Source organism: Barbatula barbatula (assembly GCF_947034865.1).
Source record: "Barbatula barbatula genome assembly, chromosome: 1".
Lineage (NCBI taxonomy): Eukaryota > Metazoa > Chordata > Actinopteri > Cypriniformes > Nemacheilidae > Barbatula > Barbatula barbatula.
In genome coordinates, this window is record NC_136766.1 from 20,968,973 (window position 1) to 20,987,941 (window position 18,969).

At 39.1% G+C, this 18,969-nt stretch overlaps 4 protein-coding genes across 6 annotated transcripts; 1 reads left to right on the forward strand and 3 right to left on the reverse strand.

The window, feature by feature from the left end:
• Positions 1–414: 414 nt before the first annotated feature.
• On the reverse strand, positions 415–4,785 carry LOC306893941 (uncharacterized protein). 3 transcript variants are annotated; one of them, XM_079456120.1, is made up of 3 exons: positions 4,486–4,785; positions 1,751–2,275; positions 415–1,641 (listed from the first exon to the last, which is right to left on the reverse strand). In XM_079456120.1, the coding sequence occupies exons 1-3, from the start codon at positions 4,706–4,708 to the stop codon at positions 1,262–1,264; spliced, it is 1,128 nt and encodes a 375-aa protein (XP_079312246.1). In that variant the 5' UTR covers positions 4,709–4,785; the 3' UTR covers positions 415–1,261. The 3 variants fall into 3 exon arrangements, with proteins under 3 accessions (XP_079312246.1, XP_079312247.1, XP_079312245.1); XM_079456121.1 differs by having other exon boundaries at positions 416–1,641; positions 4,510–4,751; XM_079456119.1 differs by having other exon boundaries at positions 848–1,641; positions 1,751–2,269; positions 4,486–4,728.
• A 5-nt stretch (positions 4,786–4,790) lies between these two features.
• Positions 4,791–8,699, reverse strand: gfod2 (glucose-fructose oxidoreductase domain containing 2). Its single transcript, XM_079456149.1, has 4 exons — positions 8,249–8,699; positions 6,946–7,302; positions 6,426–6,604; positions 4,791–6,224 (listed from the first exon to the last, which is right to left on the reverse strand). Exons 2-4 carry the CDS (start codon positions 7,196–7,198, stop codon positions 5,553–5,555), a joined length of 1,104 nt encoding a protein of 367 aa, XP_079312275.1. The 5' UTR covers positions 7,199–7,302; positions 8,249–8,699; the 3' UTR covers positions 4,791–5,552.
• A 2,887-nt stretch (positions 8,700–11,586) lies between these two features.
• On the forward strand, positions 11,587–12,741 carry thap11 (THAP domain containing 11; the record flags this gene model as incomplete). The annotated part of the gene is made up of 1 exon (XM_079454681.1): positions 11,587–12,741. The coding sequence occupies one exon, from the start codon at positions 11,587–11,589 to the stop codon at positions 12,370–12,372; it is 786 nt and encodes a 261-aa protein (XP_079310807.1). The 3' UTR covers positions 12,373–12,741.
• Positions 12,742–12,877: 136 nt separating this feature from the next.
• cog4 (component of oligomeric golgi complex 4) lies at positions 12,878–18,828 on the reverse strand. The gene is made up of 19 exons (XM_079454665.1): positions 18,652–18,828; positions 18,371–18,453; positions 18,141–18,255; positions 17,887–18,061; positions 17,341–17,534; positions 17,135–17,240; positions 16,876–17,033; positions 16,444–16,502; positions 16,214–16,347; positions 15,918–16,036; positions 15,626–15,792; positions 15,289–15,466; positions 15,121–15,183; positions 14,645–14,761; positions 14,468–14,560; positions 14,264–14,347; positions 13,746–13,847; positions 13,523–13,651; positions 12,878–13,405 (listed from the first exon to the last, which is right to left on the reverse strand). Exons 1-19 carry the CDS (start codon positions 18,784–18,786, stop codon positions 13,271–13,273), a joined length of 2,346 nt encoding a protein of 781 aa, XP_079310791.1. The 5' UTR covers positions 18,787–18,828; the 3' UTR covers positions 12,878–13,270.
• Positions 18,829–18,969: the final 141 nt, after the last annotated feature.

Here is an 18,969-nt window from a genome sequence, read left to right on the forward strand (position 1 = left end):
TATTGTAGTACAGGTTCATGATCCACAGTTGGTGGCAGTATATTTTGTATTTTCCCATAAAAATGGAAGACAAACCCCAGCCCAAATAATAAACCACATGAAAGGGCAGCACAATCTGATACAGGCTACTCAGAACAGCAGTCACTTCTATGTCAAACACCGATCCGTCTGCACAGGCTCCTGTTGCATGAGATTGAACACATCAATTAAAAGACGTCACAATTGTCAGTTTTTGCAATTCTGCTTAAACTGAGACTGCCTACAAATCGATTTCCAGTGCACTAATATTAATTTAATTGTTTAGTTCAAGTTGGTTTAGAATGGCTATAAATTTTTTCTTTTTTAATAAAGATAGTGTTGATTATTATCTACAGCAATGTGTATTTTTACTTTATTTTTAAGTTTTAATCACATAGATTTAACTGGTTTATTTCCACAATTAGGCAGTACAACCATTTTCAACCACAAAAAGAAAGGTTTATAAAAGCAGATCAGGACTTAAAAGTTGTTACCCAGTAGACTAAAGTGACAAAAAATGTTTCAAAATGTAATGTTACTTTACAAACAATAACATTTATTTTAAGGCTGTATACATTTTAAAATGATAGTAATGTAAAATGAATAAGTTTCTCCATTCATTACACCAAAATGAATGATATGGAATATATCATATCCCTCCCTACCCAGGCTAGTCCCACTACCTACTACTACAAAAATACCTCAGATTTGTCTTTGGAATACTCACTCTGTAATTTATTGTCAGCACTGTTATTACTTCACGTGGTCCAAAAGGTGAAACCATGTTACAACAAACTCGGGTGCATAAATAACTAGATGTTCAGAAATTAAGTTTGAAGACTCTTTTCTGTTTATTCCCAATGCAGAAATGTACAAAAACAATAGTATACATTCACACACTGGTCCACTCTGGAACAATGAAGCTTTTTTTACATTAACACTTATATATACAATATTAGGGTGGCTGGCCTTCTCATGATGACTCTAATCTATGATTTACCAGTTGGTAATCGATCATTTGCATGCATGTGTTTGTATGCGTGTTGGAAATCCTAGAAGATTAGGGTAGACTTTCACTCAGCTAAACAAAATATAATAACATCCCTGTCATCTCTCCTACTCCCACAATCCCATTTGCCCAGTCCAAATAAATCTGGTTAAAAAGAAAACAAAACGGTAAGAAAAAAATATTTCCATAAAAAGGAAATCTTGTTTCCTTGAGCATCTGACATACTGAGGTATATCAACAATTGTAAAATCCAGAGGCCTGTCCCTGTGCATGTGTATTTTTCCAAGAGTCCAATTCCTGTTTCTGTTTCTCCAGCTCCTCCTTCTCCCTACGTAACTCCTCCCTCTCCCTCTGCATCTCTTCCTTTTCCTTCTGGAGATCATCCTTCTCCTTCTGAATCTCTTCCCGTTCCTTTCGCAATCGTGCATGCTCCTGCTCTTGTTCACATTTCTGATTTTGAAGTGCTCTCCGCTCTGCATCCATTTCACGAAACTGCTGTAGTAACTCTCTCTGCAGTTGTATGCTCCGGCCCTCCTCCTGCTGGACACGCCTTAAAGCCTCTGTCAGCTCCCGTTCTCGCTCCAATATACGTACCCCCTCAGACCACTTAGTACCTAAAATAAAGCATTTTTTAGTTATTGAATAAATAATTACATGCAAAGGCACAGAATTACAGATGCATCATGCCATTAAAAAAAAGATTAAGTTAAAACCTACGTGTACCTGGATATTTTTCTAGGCTGGTACTGCTGTTTGTACGGACATCATGCCTTGGTGATCCAATCTGAGACCTTGTAGGTGTCCCACTCAACAGAGTGGAAGGACAGGTGGTTGGATTTTCAGATTTACGCTTGTTAGGTCGTTTCTGTGAGTTGTCCTCAAGCTGTGCAAACTCGGTGGGATGCTTATGTTGTAGATGTCTGATAAGATTACTCGTACTACTCCGGTGCTGTATCTTCTCCGTGCAGAGTAAGCACATGGCTCTTGGCTCCTGGCCAAGCTTTCGATAATGTACCCACACTGAGCTCCACTTGCGTGTGCCAGGTATTAGCGGGGGAGCGTCATCTTCTTGTGTGTCTTTAACTACCCCATCATTTGCAGGTGCCTCGCTCTCTTCATCAGGCCCCTCTCCTTCAGCTGCCCCCTCTCCTGCTGCAGCACGGAGGATACCTCTGATGGCCCCATCCATTTCACCATCTTCTCCTACTGACTCCACCTCTACCTGCTGCTCATCCATTAATACTGTAACTTGGAACAGAAAAAATAAAACATAGGTGTCATTGGCAAAGAATGTTTAACAAATAAATAAAAACACTTTACAAAGGTTTCATTTTGACATTGTTTTGAAACGCATAAGCTTAAAGTGATACATCAGCCCGGAATCCAAATTTCATCCAATGTGAATGTGTATCTATTTTTTAAGAATAATGCAGTCTGAAAAACAAGCTTCTCGTTCGCCTGCAGCAGATGTTAGATATTATCGTAAATAGCGTTGTCAATATGGATATTTATTTTAAACAAACACATTGATTCGCTTCAGAAGACCTTTGTTAAGACCACAGAGCCGTGTCGAGCCGTTCTTTGATTGATGGATGCACTTTTTGAGCTTAAAAGAATTGTCCCCCGTTCTACCGCTTGGAGGTAAAGGACACGTGGTATTATAACTCTGAATGCATTATTCTTCAAGAAAAAGTCACATTCACCTAGGATGCCTTGAGGGTGAGAAAAACATGGGGACATTTTTATTCAGGCCTGAAGTATCACTTTTACTAAAAGTTTGAGATTATCTATTTTCTTCTCAACAGAGACTTCAAACTAAAATGTTTGTCTTGCAGTTATATACCATGTAAGAAGTTAAGAAACATTTAAGCTTGTTGTGGATTGTAAATTTGAAATCTTTGGCTGCTCAAAATAATAAACACACCATGATGCACATTAATAAAAATCATTAAAAAGTGTTAAATCATAAGAAACTGTTATTAAAAAGTGGTTATGCCACAACAGCATTATAAACCCGACCAATTTTTTTCTTTTAAATACAGCGGCTATCCAGGGATGTGACAGACAGCAGCTGTGTCTGAATTCTCCCCCTAACTCCATTTATAGTGCACTAAATATCAAGTGTCCAAATTCTGAGTGAACAACTCGTTCTCTACATTCGTTCACCACTTTGTACACACAATGCATTCTGATTTTGAGTGCACATACAATGTATTTCCCATGATACAGCGCGAATCAACTGTCTGATTAGAATCACCTGGTGGAGAGTTACCATTAATGCCATATATCAGGTTAATGCCACTAATGCACCTTTATACTTTGTTTATGGTTTCTTTCTTCTTTTTAAGAATAAACCGCTTAAATGAATGTATAGACAGTGGTGATTTATTTTAAATATATGAAATACTTTCATTAAATGTAATACAATAAACGTGGCAAATAGTTGTTTTGTTCTCTTTATTAAAAACGAATACAAAAACTAATACAAATAAAGTAAAAACTTTTGTAACCATTTTATTAAACAATCCATAAAGTCACACAGGTAAATTATAAGCGTTATGTCTGCGACAGTACTGTCAGATGCAGTTAATATTATTTCAGTGTCCGAAATCGATCACTTATTTACATTCACGTCTTCCCTATTTAGTGGACTATTTCGTATTCGCTATTTAGGGAATAGTGAATGAGTGAACAAGTTAGCGAATTCAGCCGCAGCTAGTGTATCACGTCACGTGACAACACAATGTACAGTAACGTTATAGTGCACTTCAAATAAATAAAAACGTACATGTATTTTATAGAATTTAGTGACAGTACACCGAATGTAGCGCTATTACTTTAAATAGATATGGTCGTTGGTTTTTTTCTTTTAGTTTATGCTCATTGGGAGTGGGCGGGATACTCTTTGGAACACCATGTAACGTTACTACTGATCCAAATCAGCGAGTGACCCGATTCAAAAGATCCACTCGTTTAACTGAACGAGTCAAATCGAAACGGCTCAAAATACTGAAAATAGTTCGACTCTCCATCAAATATGCAACATTAGCATTAAAACATCGTGTGGCGCAATATACAATCGTTTGAAAACAACATGGCGGCTTTGAGACACCCATCTAGACCTCTGATATAATCGATCTTTTAATCGCTTTAACGAAGACTCTGTAAAAAGAACCAATTCTCACTGATGAGTCGACACTGAAACGCACAATAACAACAGGCGCTGATTTGAGCGGTAAAGTCTCACTGTACTTTCTCAATAAAGACTAATATCTGGTGAAATACAGTCACATACGAAGCAGGCCAAAACTGGGGGGCATATTAAACCGCAGCATATATGATCTTACTCCAAAGTCCCCCATATCGGCTAGACGCTTCTAAGACATATCAGAGTTTATCACGGTAGTGTAAGTTACATTGGGATAAATACTGCAAAACAATCATTTAACCCTTTATACCTTCCACACAACTACTGTCGTTACGTTTGGATGCTGCATCTGTAGCGGGTTTCCTTTTGTCCAACGAGGAAAAATCAGATGGGTGTTTCGTTCGTAGATGGCGAAGCATATTCGTCGTGTGGCCAAAATACAAAACAGTCTTCATACAGAGAAGACATAGTACTCTCCTGTCATCCTCAGCTTGGAAAAATGACCAGACTATACTTCGCTTTCGTGCCGCCATTTTCGAACTGCTAGACGTCGAATGGCGTTGACGGCCTTATTTCACCGCCCCCTTCAGGACAGGCGCTATGATGACTCGCAAGTGCCGTTACAAACCAACATTTATGTATTCGTATCAACTTCACCTTTTATAATATTTAAATTCGGTAAATAGTTTTTACAACAAAACACCAAACTCGCAGTCTCAAACAATTAACGAACACAAATTCTGTATTAAAATAAAATAAATGTTGTGCAGCTTATTAGAAACGCAACATTTCCAATACATTGGGCATCACGTTGTCACAGGAATATTACAGTAATGATATCTAGTGTCCAGCATAGCAAGTAAATCAGTGCCATAAACATAACTCTCTCACACATATAGAAAAAAACAGCAGAGCTTAAAATAATACTCAATAATATAAAATGTCAGGATCTCAAATGTTGACAGTATTTAAACTGAAACATCTGATAAAAAGTACAGCAATAATAATTTCACAGCTAAGCTTCACACGTCTTATTTATGTTACAGTAAATTGGCAAAAAAACACCCCTGAAATGATCATTTTTCCACATGAAAAAATACTATAATTTAGTACTTACAATAGTAAACTGTTGTAAATTTCTTAGTATTTTTTTTGAAGGTGGATCTATTTCTACCCAATGACACATCATTGCAAGCACAATTTACTTAAAACCCCTAATGACTTAAAGCTGGTAGGGATTATTATGCATTCAGGCTCTTTATTTTAAAATTGTGGGATTGCTTATTTTATTGTAAACTTGAGTGAATGATGTTACTAGGCTTGATCATTTTAGGGGGTAGTTAATTGTATATGTAAAATGTAACAGTGTTTGTGGTTTTAATTTGATAAGTTTCTGTGGTTATGGTTAGGGTCCACATCCTGGATCTTCACATCCACAGACTCCCACTCTCCAGTGCGATTTGACCGTTTGATGGCATCAACTACCGTCTGTACATAGAGCCCATCCTCAAATGAGGCTGCCATGGAAACAGGATGCCGCACCCAAGAGCGCCTGTCCTCTTGTGCCTGAAAGGAAAGTCTGAGCTGAGTCACCATAGCATTCAGTCCCCAAATGGATGGTCCCACTTCTCCTCCGCCATCACTCAAAAGAAGCTCTTCTACTTGCATGTTGGTCCGCTGACCATATAGTTCTGTTCCTCGAGCAATGAGGCGCCCTGATGACCCTACAAGCATGACCTCATGTAGATCTGTGCCAGGTAGATTAAAGTTTAGTGTCACGCTGCAGACCACACCCCCACTCATCAGTAGCTGAAAGCAAGCATAGTCATCTGCGGTTACAGAACGAATTCCTCCCCCTGTACCACCCTGACGTTCAAAAGTCCGGAGCATTCCATGCACTCGCAAAGCCCGCCGGCCTGTGAGATGGCTCAGCAGGTCGATGATGCAAGAGCCAACTGTGTGCAGGCCACCTCCACCCATAAGCTCCTCCCACGCCCATCCATACGATTGGCTGAGCAGCGAGCCTCCGTAAACACGTGCTTCACACACCTTGACAAACAAAATCATTTTTAATAACAAAGTAATATTTATCTTTTATTAATACAAAATAATTATTTAAGTTAAAAATGATTAATCTCATTTTTCAAACTCAAGGATTTTTTTCACAACTGTAATATTTTAATGGCTTTATTAACTCCAACAGAACAACAAATACATAAAAGTAATAATATTTGAGTAAGAATTACATACCTGCAAGGTTCCACAATAACCCTCCCCCAGTATGCGTTTCATTTGGACAAAGGAAGGCAGGAAGCGCAAAGAATTTCCCATGATGCTCATAAGCTGTGGGTAATATCTGGCTGCCGTCACCATCAGACAAGCATCCATCAGTGTAGCCGCCTGCTCACTAATTACATTTTTGCCTATACCTATACAAAAAAGACAACAAATAAGCAAATGATGATAATGCAATAATGTCAAAAACTGAAGATGCTCTTAGCCTTACAATGTTTTGCTTAAAGTACAAGTGCTTCATTATTTTACTCTGCTTTTAAGGGAAAGGGATGATTTCATTGTGATCCGTGAGTGCACTGGAGATTTATTTGGTCAGCAGCATATAGTAAAAAATCTAACGGTTCTGTGCCAAGATGTAACGCAAACAGCAGAACAGTAAACACTCAAGTCCAGGAAGGAACCCAACCCCATCCCCTGAGTCGACATGTACAATCAAGATAAGCAGCAGAAGGAAAATATGCAAATTAAGTCTCACCTAGAGCTTTTACTGCGATCTGCCTTGTGTGTGGTGGTGGTGTCAATATACAGACGAGATGGACCTCTGGATGTAGTAACACATCATCTGTCTGGCTGGTGGAGAAAGGAATGTCCAACTCACTGGCCAGTAACTCTGCTTCCTCTTGTGTACGGCCCCAAACCGCCTGAACAGGGAAGCCTTCTTTTTGGAGCAATGGCACCAGGGCACGCACCGTCTGCCCTGTTCCAAATACACCCACGCCTGGCAGCATTATGCTAACACATGCATAAGCAATGAAGGCACTTACTACCAGTTACCGGCAACTCCAGAAATGCTCATTCCACACTGAAGATTACTTGTGAAATGATGCCCACCCTGTGAAAGGAGAGAAACAAACACTGACATGTGTACACTGTGTAAAAATGTGCAGACAGTTGACCACAGAGTGCACGACAGCCAAGTCCTGAAAACACTTAAACCCCGTTACAGAGCGAAGGTACCTTTACCAAGTTATAAATATCCTAACACTGACCACCAGGGTTAAAATTAACAGCAAAGTCACTTCAGGTTATCAGAACCAATAAGCGAAACAGACAAGGAGCTGAATAGTGGGCTACTGTTATCAGAGGCTCGAGTGACAGCTGTCAGATACAAGCCTGCTGGTTGCTGACCTACCAGATGGCATGCAAAAGAATTTACATCTCAATGGCTGTGCACCTGCCCAACATCATGCAAATGAGAAGCAGGCTTGTTTGTCCTCTTTTGACTACTCTCAAAGTAGTTCCTGGTAGTTTCACTGGGTTAAAAGAGACACCAGGTTTCCAAACGTGTAACGTTATTTCAATACAACAAGACACTCATAGAGAAATGTTTGAGAGATGCCACAATAAACACCTCCAATACACTGATATGAAATTACTCTGTTTCCAGTAAAGAAATGTAAACAATACAGATATTAATAACCAATTTCAGAGGCGAACTATTATTAGCATCACTTCCTTGCGTCAACCCGGATGGCGAATGAAAAGGCTGCTTCTTTGAGTTTAAAGGTTCAGGCTTAAAGACACACTTGTTATATTTCATTTTATTTACATAGATAAAACCGTAACCGGAAAGGATCAAACCTTTCAAACTAAAACGATGCCTCTACTTCCCCGTCATGTAACATTGTAACGTGAGCTCGGACCTCAGCTTGGCCGAGAGACAAGACTGGAGCCCAGCCACACACAAACCAAACAAACACGACAAGCTTCCTGGCAGAATTTTTAATTCTTGCCTATGCATTGCCTCGGCTATTAACTACATTCTGGAGCTTACTTACTGTAACACAAAGCTTTGTGATGCGATGGCGCCGGTGCCGTTTAGATTGATGATAGCCACCTCCCTCCCTCTCGGATCAGCAGCACTAGTCCTCAGTACCTCTGCCTTCATGCCCTCTCAAACGCAAGAAGCAAAACAGGATAAACTCGTCACGCCTCCCACCGTCTCGGCGTTTAGGACTTTTTTCGTCTGTTTTGAAATCACGGCGAGCGGTTTCGTATGTGGCATGAATTAATGTGTTGCTTCACGCTTACGGCTCATTGCTATGTGTGGGTTACCAAGCGGCAATCGACATTTTGTGAGCATGCGCGAAACCGCATACAGCTCAGAGAGGAGGAGACAGCAAACGCATCACATTCAGCAGAGACGAGGCTTCTGTTAGACTCGTAAAAGTCTAAATTTTTAACTGTGGTCAAATTCTAATTATTTCTTTCATTGAACTTTTTTATCTTAGGTACAAAGAGATATTTACGCAGTGCTTGAGGCTTATCATTGAGATAACCTACTTAGATTGAACTTTGAGCAGTTGCTTTGAATAGTTCATTTTGTAATGTAAGCACAAGCTACATAAAAATAACATTAACAACAAAGACTGTTTCTTTATACTTTAATATTTTGAAATGTTAATGAGAAAACATATGCATCATTTATTTGTTTAATCATGTTGATAATTAATTTGATACATTTTTATTTCATTTACTTCAATATGTATTGGCGGTATATTTTGTGATTTCTTTAGGTTGATTTTGCTTGTTTCCTTTTGTACGAAGGTCTGGCATCATGAGACTACCCTTTTATTAAATTTGGTCATGTGGTTAATATTAGGGCCTACTTGACATTGTTTGACGAATAGCCATGTGGCTCGGACCTTTGAAGCTTTTTTGTTATTGATTTTCTGCATCCTCATTTAACTTTTTGTCTGCTACTATATTTCACAAGCTATAATCACAGTTTTGTAAAGACAAAGTTATAATAACTTTTTTTAATGTAAATGTTTGTTTGTTTTACACTATGCAAGCTCTTTTTATGGCATATCACATTTTGAATTAATATAATAAAACTGTTTTGAACTCTATTCATTGACATCGTTTGTGTTCTGTTAATTATGAAAGAATATTAATTTGGTGTGAACTAGCTTTCTGTAAGAGTACAAAGCCTAGTTTCAGAATAAACTAGATTTTTTTAAAACTTTAAAGGGGTGATTCGCCAGAAAAACATGTTTTTCTTTGTCTTTGGTGTGTTATAAGTTGCCTGTGCATGTATTAAACACATAAAATTGCTTAAAATGTGTGTATCAGAACATGATACAAGATGTATTTTATCTAGAAGCGAATCCTCAACCAGACCTGCCTGAAACGCCTCGTGTTACAACACCCAGCGAATCTACATCAGTTTGTAACAAGATTTGACTAATACCGCCCAAATCTAAACGCAAGTAAGGTGGGGGGTCTTGTAAATCTCATGAGATGATCAGAGACAATATATGTTTCGTTGTGAGAAGAAATCCTCTTTGTTTGACCTGCCAAAAGACTATACAACAAAAATGTAAAAAATGTAAAAAATGAATGGTTACCATATTATTTTCAACACAATCCTAATGTTCAGGTTTGTGCAGAGCATTTCACCAACGATTGCTTCACAAATCTGGGAGGGATCAAGACCGGCTATGCACGGAAGCTTTTTGTTAAAAAGTGGGGCAATTCCAATAGTTAAAACTCTGCAATGACTGTCTGGCGCTTCAGATTTGCAGCCTGTAAGTATATTTTCATTGTAAAACACTTTGTTATGGACTAACGCGAGTTGAGTTTGATGTTGTTGTTTCTATGTGTGATCTGCAAATGCAGACACTTGCGCAACGTGAAAAAATCCTAATAATCAGTAATTATGTGCCAACTAGTGGCAACTAATGTTGTGTTTATAATGGGGTTTATTTTCTTTGTGGAGTTGCGACGGGACATGGCGTAACACTGGTTGATAGAGAAGGGCCGAAGCACTCACGGTATTTATTATGTTCCCATTCCCTGCTGTAATGCAAGCTTGTTTCTATCGCACTCAAACTCTGTATGATGTATATGGTTGTTTGTTAAGAGGCATTACTTTTCCGTGCAGTATTCGACCAATCACTACGCACTAGTGAACTGGCCAATCATAGCACACCTCGCTTTTCAGAGTGATGAGCTTTATAAAATATCAGTGAGTTTCAGAGAGGCGGAGCAAAGGAGAAACAAACAGGCACGGTATGTAGAAAATACAGCGTTTTTTTTAAACCTTAAATAGTGTAAACACATTGAATTACATCTAAAACAAACCATAATATTAGTTTAACCCGCGCCAAATGACCCCTTTAACAGATTAGTTTTGGCCTACTCTTTCAAGTGGTTTTTGATGTGTTTACTGTAAAATACTTTTAAGGAAATACTTACAATTACTAGAATTGTTTTTTTAGACAAATTAGACTTAAAGGGATACTTCTGTCATCATTTACTCACCATCGAGTTGTTCCAAATCTGTATAAATGTATTTTGCCCCCAATTTACTACCATATAGGAAAAATTACAATGGTAGTCACAAATTCACCAGAACTGTTTATTGTCCTACATTTTCAATTCAATTAAATTTTATTTATATAGCGCTTTTCACAATTTGCATTGTTTATTTTTACAAATTAACATTCTTCAAAATATCTTCTTTAGTGTTCAACAGAACAAAGAAAATATACAATATTCTTATGACCAGAGGTTATATCACCTTTATATGACCTTTACAAATGTTAATGAGAAAATAAAGGATTTTAAGTTTTTTTTTAAATATTTATTTTTCGCAATTTAAACAAAACTATTTTACTAACCGTCTTTTTCTTTTTGTGAAAGAGAAGAAAAATAAGTATTGGATTTTTAAAATTAAAATAAATGTAAATAATATAATGTCAATCGACGTAGTCTTATGTATGTGCATGTCTTTTATTTTTTGAGTCTTTTCAAAATATATAAGTACAAACATGCACACAGAAATATCTCGAATATGATACAGCAACAAACAAACAAACAAACAAACATACATAAGAGAAGTGTTGTATACAATTTAAATTAGACCTTTAAATTAATTTTCATAAACAACAAAAATCTGGTATTTCTTGTGTTTTAATCAGAAACCCGAGTATTTTCGCACTGACGCAAATCTAAATTTGAAACCAAAACAGGAAGTCGTAAGTATTGTGGGACGTGTAGTTCCGCTTGTAGGCCGCCGCTCTAGATAACAGCACACGAAGGAACCAAACACAACAAAAATAAGCAAACTTAAACGGAATAGCAACCATACCGGTAGATTTACTACACGACCATGCCCGGCTTTACATGCTGCGTGCCTGGATGCTATAATAACTCACATCGAGACCGCGATCTGCGTTTCTACACTTTTCCCAAGGATCCTGATCAGCGAGAGACATGGCTGAAGAACATTTCGCGGGCCGGGGTGAGCGGCTGCTTCAGTACTTTCCAGCCCACCACCGGGCATCGCGTCTGCAGCGTCCACTTTCCCGGCGGTAGGAAAACCTACACCATCCGAGTCCCGACCCTTTTCCCTCTGCGTGGGGTAAACGAGAGAAAGAACCGAAGGGGGAGAAGCAGGAAGATCTCCGCCACGGTAATGCCCATCATTACTAACGTAGTCGGCTCTACTAACGAGCCAGCGATAGTGAAGGGAGAGGGGGATGCCGAAAACGAGACATTGGTGCAGATAGATCAGAACGGCCAGTACATCACGCCCATGGACCTCACCGCTTCAGGGGACGGATCCTGTCTCACGGCGGTAGTCTCGGGTTCGGGTGGTGATCTGCCCGGGGGCAGCGCGACAACCGTGGTCGTCGCCGATATCGCGTTGTGTGGGGCCGATCACTCATATTCGCTTACCACAGGCACGACATCCGCGGAGCTGCTGAGGAAACTCAACGAGCAGCGGGACATCATCGCGCTGATGGAGATTAAAATGAAGGAGATGAAGAACACCATCCGACAACTTCGCGTCACCGAGGCGCGTCTGAAGGAGGAGCTGCGGGAAAAGGACCGGGAGAAGGAACGTCTGATCTCCGCCGCAGCCGCCTCCACCACCATCAATAGGAAACTCTGACCAGCGACGCGAAAATCGATGAACTAGACGAATAGGACTGTCGGCCTGTGTTTGGTGCTCCTGTAAGTTCACAGCAACAAAGCGACGACAATTAAGTTTCATCGTAGTTCTCATTTGACTTCTCTTGTCTTTCTCCAACACTCAAGAGATGGGTAGATAGGCCATGTGTGTTTGTCAGTGTGTTAGGACGCAGATACACGAGTTTGATCTGTATGATGGGGCTGTCAGGCACAGCACTACACGAGACCTGAGATGAGTTCATGAGACTGGTTCCTCCCGTTTTATATTTAATATGCATTTGTGTTCATTCTGTGAAGAGGCCTTTTCTCTCTGCCCTACAGCATCATCATAATGTTACATGCACACAGACACTTATTCATGTACGTGTGTGAGCAACTGCTTTGGTTTTGTTTTCAATATCCAAGTGCTAAGATCAGATCTGATTCCTTACAGGTAACTGCATTTAGAAAAGGTGAATGGATGGAAGTAAACAGATTTTGATGTTAAGTTGTGGGTCTTTATTTTGGTACAGTGAGAAATGCTAAATAATAATACTTATGTATGCAAAAAAGTTTTAATGGAGTTTCGTATCATCTTGGCTTGAGACAATTTAACTGTCAAAATGAATCTATTATAAGTTCCTATCAACATTTCGACCAACAATTACTTTAGTAGACAAGCTATTCACCTTGAGCTGAAATAAGTTCTTTGAATGTGAAATTGCTGAAGGTCAGACACATAAATTCTACTTGATGTAATACATTTATTTTATACATGTATAACAAAACTGGACAAATCTTCATGTTTACAAATGTTCAGAGATAACACCTTGATTGAAGTTTCCAAAAACCCATTTTGTATGCATAAAAACTACTCATGAAGTTTTAAAGTGTGTTTGTTAGAGTCGTAATCTTTTAATGTCCTCGCTGCGAAAATCAACCCTCAGTGCCAGGACTTGTCGAACCTCAGCTGGGGTCAGGCGCCAAGTCAAAGGCCCCGAATTGGGCCCCCAATAATCCAAAATCTCAGACACCTTAAAAAAAAGAACAACATCAATGAACACAAGATCAAAGACCCACGTCATCTGTGATGCGGTTCTTATAGTATAAATGTTTCAATTTTAAACAGCCTTTCAGGATTTTCCACATACCCTCTCTAGGTTAAGAATAGTTGCCATTTGTGTCAATCGCGCAAATTTATCCCTAATGGTCCAAGAGGTGACAGAAGAAAGGTAGGCAACCAAAGAGCGCAATTCCTTATCAAACTGCAATCCGCCAAGCTAAAACCCAGAATACAGAGGACAATCAAAATGTTTGTAACCTGACACAAATATTGATTCTGTGTAACCGTGAGGTGTCAATTGTGCATCTCACCCTACTGAAGGTGCATTTGAAAACTGTCTTTTCCATCTCCATGGCTATTAGACTTGTCATCAGGCTAGATAGAGTATCATAGATGACCGGTGACAGGCCCACCTACAAAAAAGAAAATATTCTGAATGCTTTTATATTGACCACTTTGCAAAGTGTAAACACATTTTGTGATTTACATTTTTTGGCATAAATTATTATTATTATTAGCCACCCTGTATGTTTGTCTCTGGGTTATGCAAATATCTACTCAATAAAAGGCATTAAAAAGTGGTTGTCAACTTTGACAACATATTTAATCATTTAAAAGGGACAGTGTTTTTCCATTTCCTGAAAAAACGAAAAGGTTTCGAATGGACAGCGACAATATATTTGTTTAATGTTGTGATGTGGTTGTAATCTGTTTAAAGTTTGCGTAATGTTAAAAAACAAAAACAGGACGTTATTTTGAACCAGCATCATTTATGTCATCTGAAGTGGAATACGTGTGTGTGTGTGGAATTGATAGAAAATGATTATACCTTAAACTCAGCCATGAGCTGCTCCAGCTGTACAATGAGTTGCTGAACCCAAGGATCATTAGCCTCATAATCGCTAAACTCTTCCTAAAAAATATAAAGAGATTGCATGACTTTAATGTAAAATTTCCTGATTTAAATAGTTCATAGGAATACAAAATGTAACAATGAAATGTATCAATCACAACTCTTATCTTGAGCGCTAACCTCTTCGATATTGTGTGAGACTGACAGGAAGTTGCTGATCCAGGGTTTTACTTGTGGTCTGATAGCTGTGTTATTAAGTTCCTGGAGACCCTCCTGTACAACACACGGCATTAAGATAAACACTACTACCATTTAAACCAAAGGATTTGACACACATTAAAACCAATTCTCACTTACCTGCAGGAGGTCTTTAAACCTGTTTGAGGTGTTAACCAAATCAGACAGACAGCTGTCTATCTTAGCCTTAGCATGCTCAGAGCCTGCCCCCTGACTGAACAACTTTGCACAATCACTCTGGGTTAAAAAGGAAAAAAGGTATTGAGAAATTGTTCAAGTTAAATGTCATCTTCAAGTGTGATGCGGTAGTGTAGGGATTTATGCAAAACCTTTTATATGTTATTGACCAGTATCCTGTATTCAAGGGGATATAATTCACTCATACGACTAAAAATGTTTCTGTAATTCAATTATACGGATGGACAAGTGCAGTCTTAAAGACTTACATGCTCTTTCCACAAATACTTAGCCATGCAAGATATTAAAGTGAAAAATCATATCCCTTGTGTAACCTCATCTGAAGACAGTTTCTTAACTTGAAAATTGGCAAGATTTTAGTTAGCACACAAACCTGATCAAGTTCATCAGACACTCACCTCTAGATTCTTTTTCAGGGTGCTTATATTCTCACTGCAGACTTCCACATTATTCAGAGTTACCTTAATACCAAATATATCATTATTATTCCCAAACACAGAGTGAGTGTATGAGTTTGGTGAGAAAGACTAGGCTGAGAGAGTGGAGTAGTACATGATGCTACTGACCAAGTAGGCGTTCTTTGCTTGCTCTTGGCTCTCGATGCCGAGTGTCTGTGTGAGGTTCGTTATCTTGCCTTGCTGCAGGCTACTCTGCATCAGACTGACGGCACTGCTGACTCCACGCTGCAGGTCCTGCAGAGCACTGACTGGATATCCAGCTCGCAGCTTGCACAACAACACCTCTCTTCACACACAGAAAGAGAGGTTTCAAGATGCAAGTTTGGAAAAAGGTAGCGTAGTGGATTAGATGTTAAGCAACTGACAATTAATGTTGACATTATCTTCAAGTACAACATCGACTTCACATGTAAATAACACCAAGTAATTCAATATGTGAATATACCTGAAGTCTGTCTCCAGAACGCTAGCTGCATGATTTATCATAGCACACACACAGTCCGAACTATTGCTGGTTAGTGCTCTGCTGATACATTTCTTCACAATGTAAAAGACATCGTCCACCATGCTGGAGCTCAGCTGACCGACTTCAGCTGTGTCCATGGTAACTGCCTGTAAAGTCATAAGCCTATTAGTTCATAGATTCTGAGAATGTATGTGCATATAAAGAACAGAAGTAAATGCTCAAATTGAATTTACATCCAAAAAAGACATTGATTGTGTGTATTGTGTTGCACCTTGTTTACAGACTCTCTCATGTAATATTCCTCCATTGGTATGTAATAGCCAATCAGCTCCTGCATAGTGCGGCTCAGCTGGCAATCCTTCAGTAACTGTTCTAAACTCTGCTGATGCTCTTAAAACAAACCAAAACAAATGATAGCAAATAATTGTATATTATATATTAATATATGATAAAATATTTACATGATAAATTATGGAGCTACAATCGTTATGCCACACCTCTGACATTTGTGTTTATTTTATTGTACTTACACTAACACACATTTCCAGAGATAAATTTATTGGTTACCTTGAATGACTGCTTCATCTACCATTGCATCTGCAACCTCAAAGTCAGCCATGATACGACGCCTCAAAAATCTGAAGTATAGCTCTGCTCTCGAATTCATTAATGTGACCTCACATAACACAGGATCCAGATCTCTAGATAGACATGCATACAATGACAAAAACTGAAACCCAAAATTCAAAAGATACTAAAATAATTATTATGATATAAGATTACAACTTGGATCAAACCTGGGTTCAATCTTTTCTGTAGTCATGCCCCTCATCATGCTGCTCTGGACAACCTGAAACTATTGCAAAATAAATATGTATAAACAGACAGAAGCACTTTTTTTATGGGTGCAAATATTGTGTCTTAAAGGGGGGATTGAACAGTGTTTCATGCATTCTGACTTCTTTAAAATGTAAACATGCTGGCTTTTCATGCTTAAAGGGATAGTTCACCCCAAAATGAAAATTGTGTCATCATTGATTTATCCTGAGGTTTTTCAAAAGCTGTATAAATGTCTTTGTTCTGCTAAACACAAAGGAAGCAAAATAGATCTCACCCCCATTGACTCCCATGCATTACCATTCTACAGGTACTCAAGAGTAATATGAGATTGGCAGAAACTGTGTGTTACATCCGCTTTACAAACAGTATATAAACACTGCTACACATACCTTATTGTAATAATCTCTCTGTTGAATGAATTTGTCCACTATTTTCTGTGCCTGTTTATCACACTCTTTTTGAAGGTGTGCAAGGAGTGTGTACAGTCTGCCTGGTCCATAGTACGTTTCCACTATGGGTTGGTGGGTTTCGACAATACGTGCAATACCTACACACATACAGATTACGTTTGGTCAATTTATTTTTGCTTAAATGTGGTACCTTTTTTTCAAGCTTAACAGCAAAGTGTACGCATCTGTTTGCTCTTACCTTCAAGCAGCAGTGTAAGTGTGTCAGCAAAAATTACCGGCGCCCTACGCTCGCCAACGTCAGAGCCAACAGCCAAGCCTAAGTTTTCCTCTGCCTTACTTGCTAACTGAAAGAGATGCATACGAAATACATTAGAGTCCTATAGCCAAAGGAATGCATTCTTAAAAGATCTGACTGGGGTGTAGGGTGGACATTCATTTACATACCTGACTGCAAAGATATTGAGCAAACTGTGCAAGTCCTTGTTCATGGAGTCCCAGTAAAGGAAGAATCTTAAAAAAGCGTTCCACCTGGGGTACATCACTTGTTGCAACTGCCTCCTCGAGTCGCTTGGTAACCAGAGCCTTTAGACTGTGCTCTGCTTCTTGAAGCAATGCAAGGCTGGCCTCCACTGCACTGCCTGCTCAAAATATAATATACAAATAGTCTTATAATACTGTGCCTTGTGTCTGAGTCTGTAAATATGTTAAAGTCGCATTTGTACGAAAAAAACACAGATGATACGGATACGGTCAAAGTACTATTTATGCATAAAGCAGTTAATTAGCAGAATTTACAAATGGACAATGCAAATAGTTATTACAATATTAACATTTGTTTGATAATATAGTTACAAAATTGTGGTCAAAACTGCCATAGATCTACGTTTCAGTGAGTGATTTAGTGAAGCGTCTTTGTACGCTGTTAAATTACTAATATTTTCTGGATGATTGGTTTTCAGATCATCAAAAACAAAGTTCCAATAAACTCACCCTCTCCTCCCTGCCTGCTGAGCTCGATCACTGATTGGTCGAGTGAAAGATAGCGGTGAATGTGGGCTGCAGCCTGTTCATAGTCTTGGTTTCGCATGGCAGTCTGAACACCATCAGTGCAGAACTTCAGGTCAAGAATGTCATCTGCTCGCTGGATAGCTTGATACAGCCTTTTCTGTAACAAGTCGCATAACTTGGGTGTAAAACTTGATTGAAAATCTCTTTGGTACATAAAGTTTGTGTATGTTGGGCACCTTGGTGAGGTCCAGCTGTCTGACTTTACTGCTGACATTCTCTGCCAAGCTGCAGGTGAAGTTGATCATGCCAGAGAGCTGCACAGCATCCCCCTCGATCAGCTGCAGATTGGGTCTATAGAGAAGGCACAATAACAACAATGCTAATGACAGGAACACCAGAGATCAGTGTCTCATTCTTTTAGTTTTACAGCACAGGTTAGCTTGAGTCATGTAACAGTTACGCTTACCCCATCCTCTGCAGGTCAAGCATCTTTGTTTCTATGTTGCTCTGTTGTCCCACAAGGGCGTCCAACTTCACCTGCACTTCCGCCTGGAAATGCAAATCATACGTGCCATAACAATTAGTTGCGCACACTAGTACACAGACAGATTCATACATTTATCAAAACAACAAACTTACAGGTCGCGTTATCAGTCATTTCTTGAGACTTCATAAATCTGATGGTGTTGAGGAGGCACACACCTCATCGGAAGAATTAACAGCTTAAATTCACAAATAAAAACTCACGTCTTCGGCACATAGCTGCGCATACACTCGCTCCAGGTCATCCAGCTCGGTCAGGGACTCTATTGTGTCGGACTGCACTGCAGAGAGCCCCGCTGAACCACCACGGCGAAGCGCAGGTGATCCAACTTCATCCATGACAGCCCCACATCCACACAAACTGCGTCACTTCCGTATACTGTCTGCTTTAGCGTCACGCTAGCGTTTTTGTTCAACTTTACTGCCACCTAACGGTTGTTAGAAAAACAGGCAAAGACGCCGTTCAAAAGCTTAGGTCATTTATTTATAAATGTATGCATAATTTATTTTTATATTAAAATG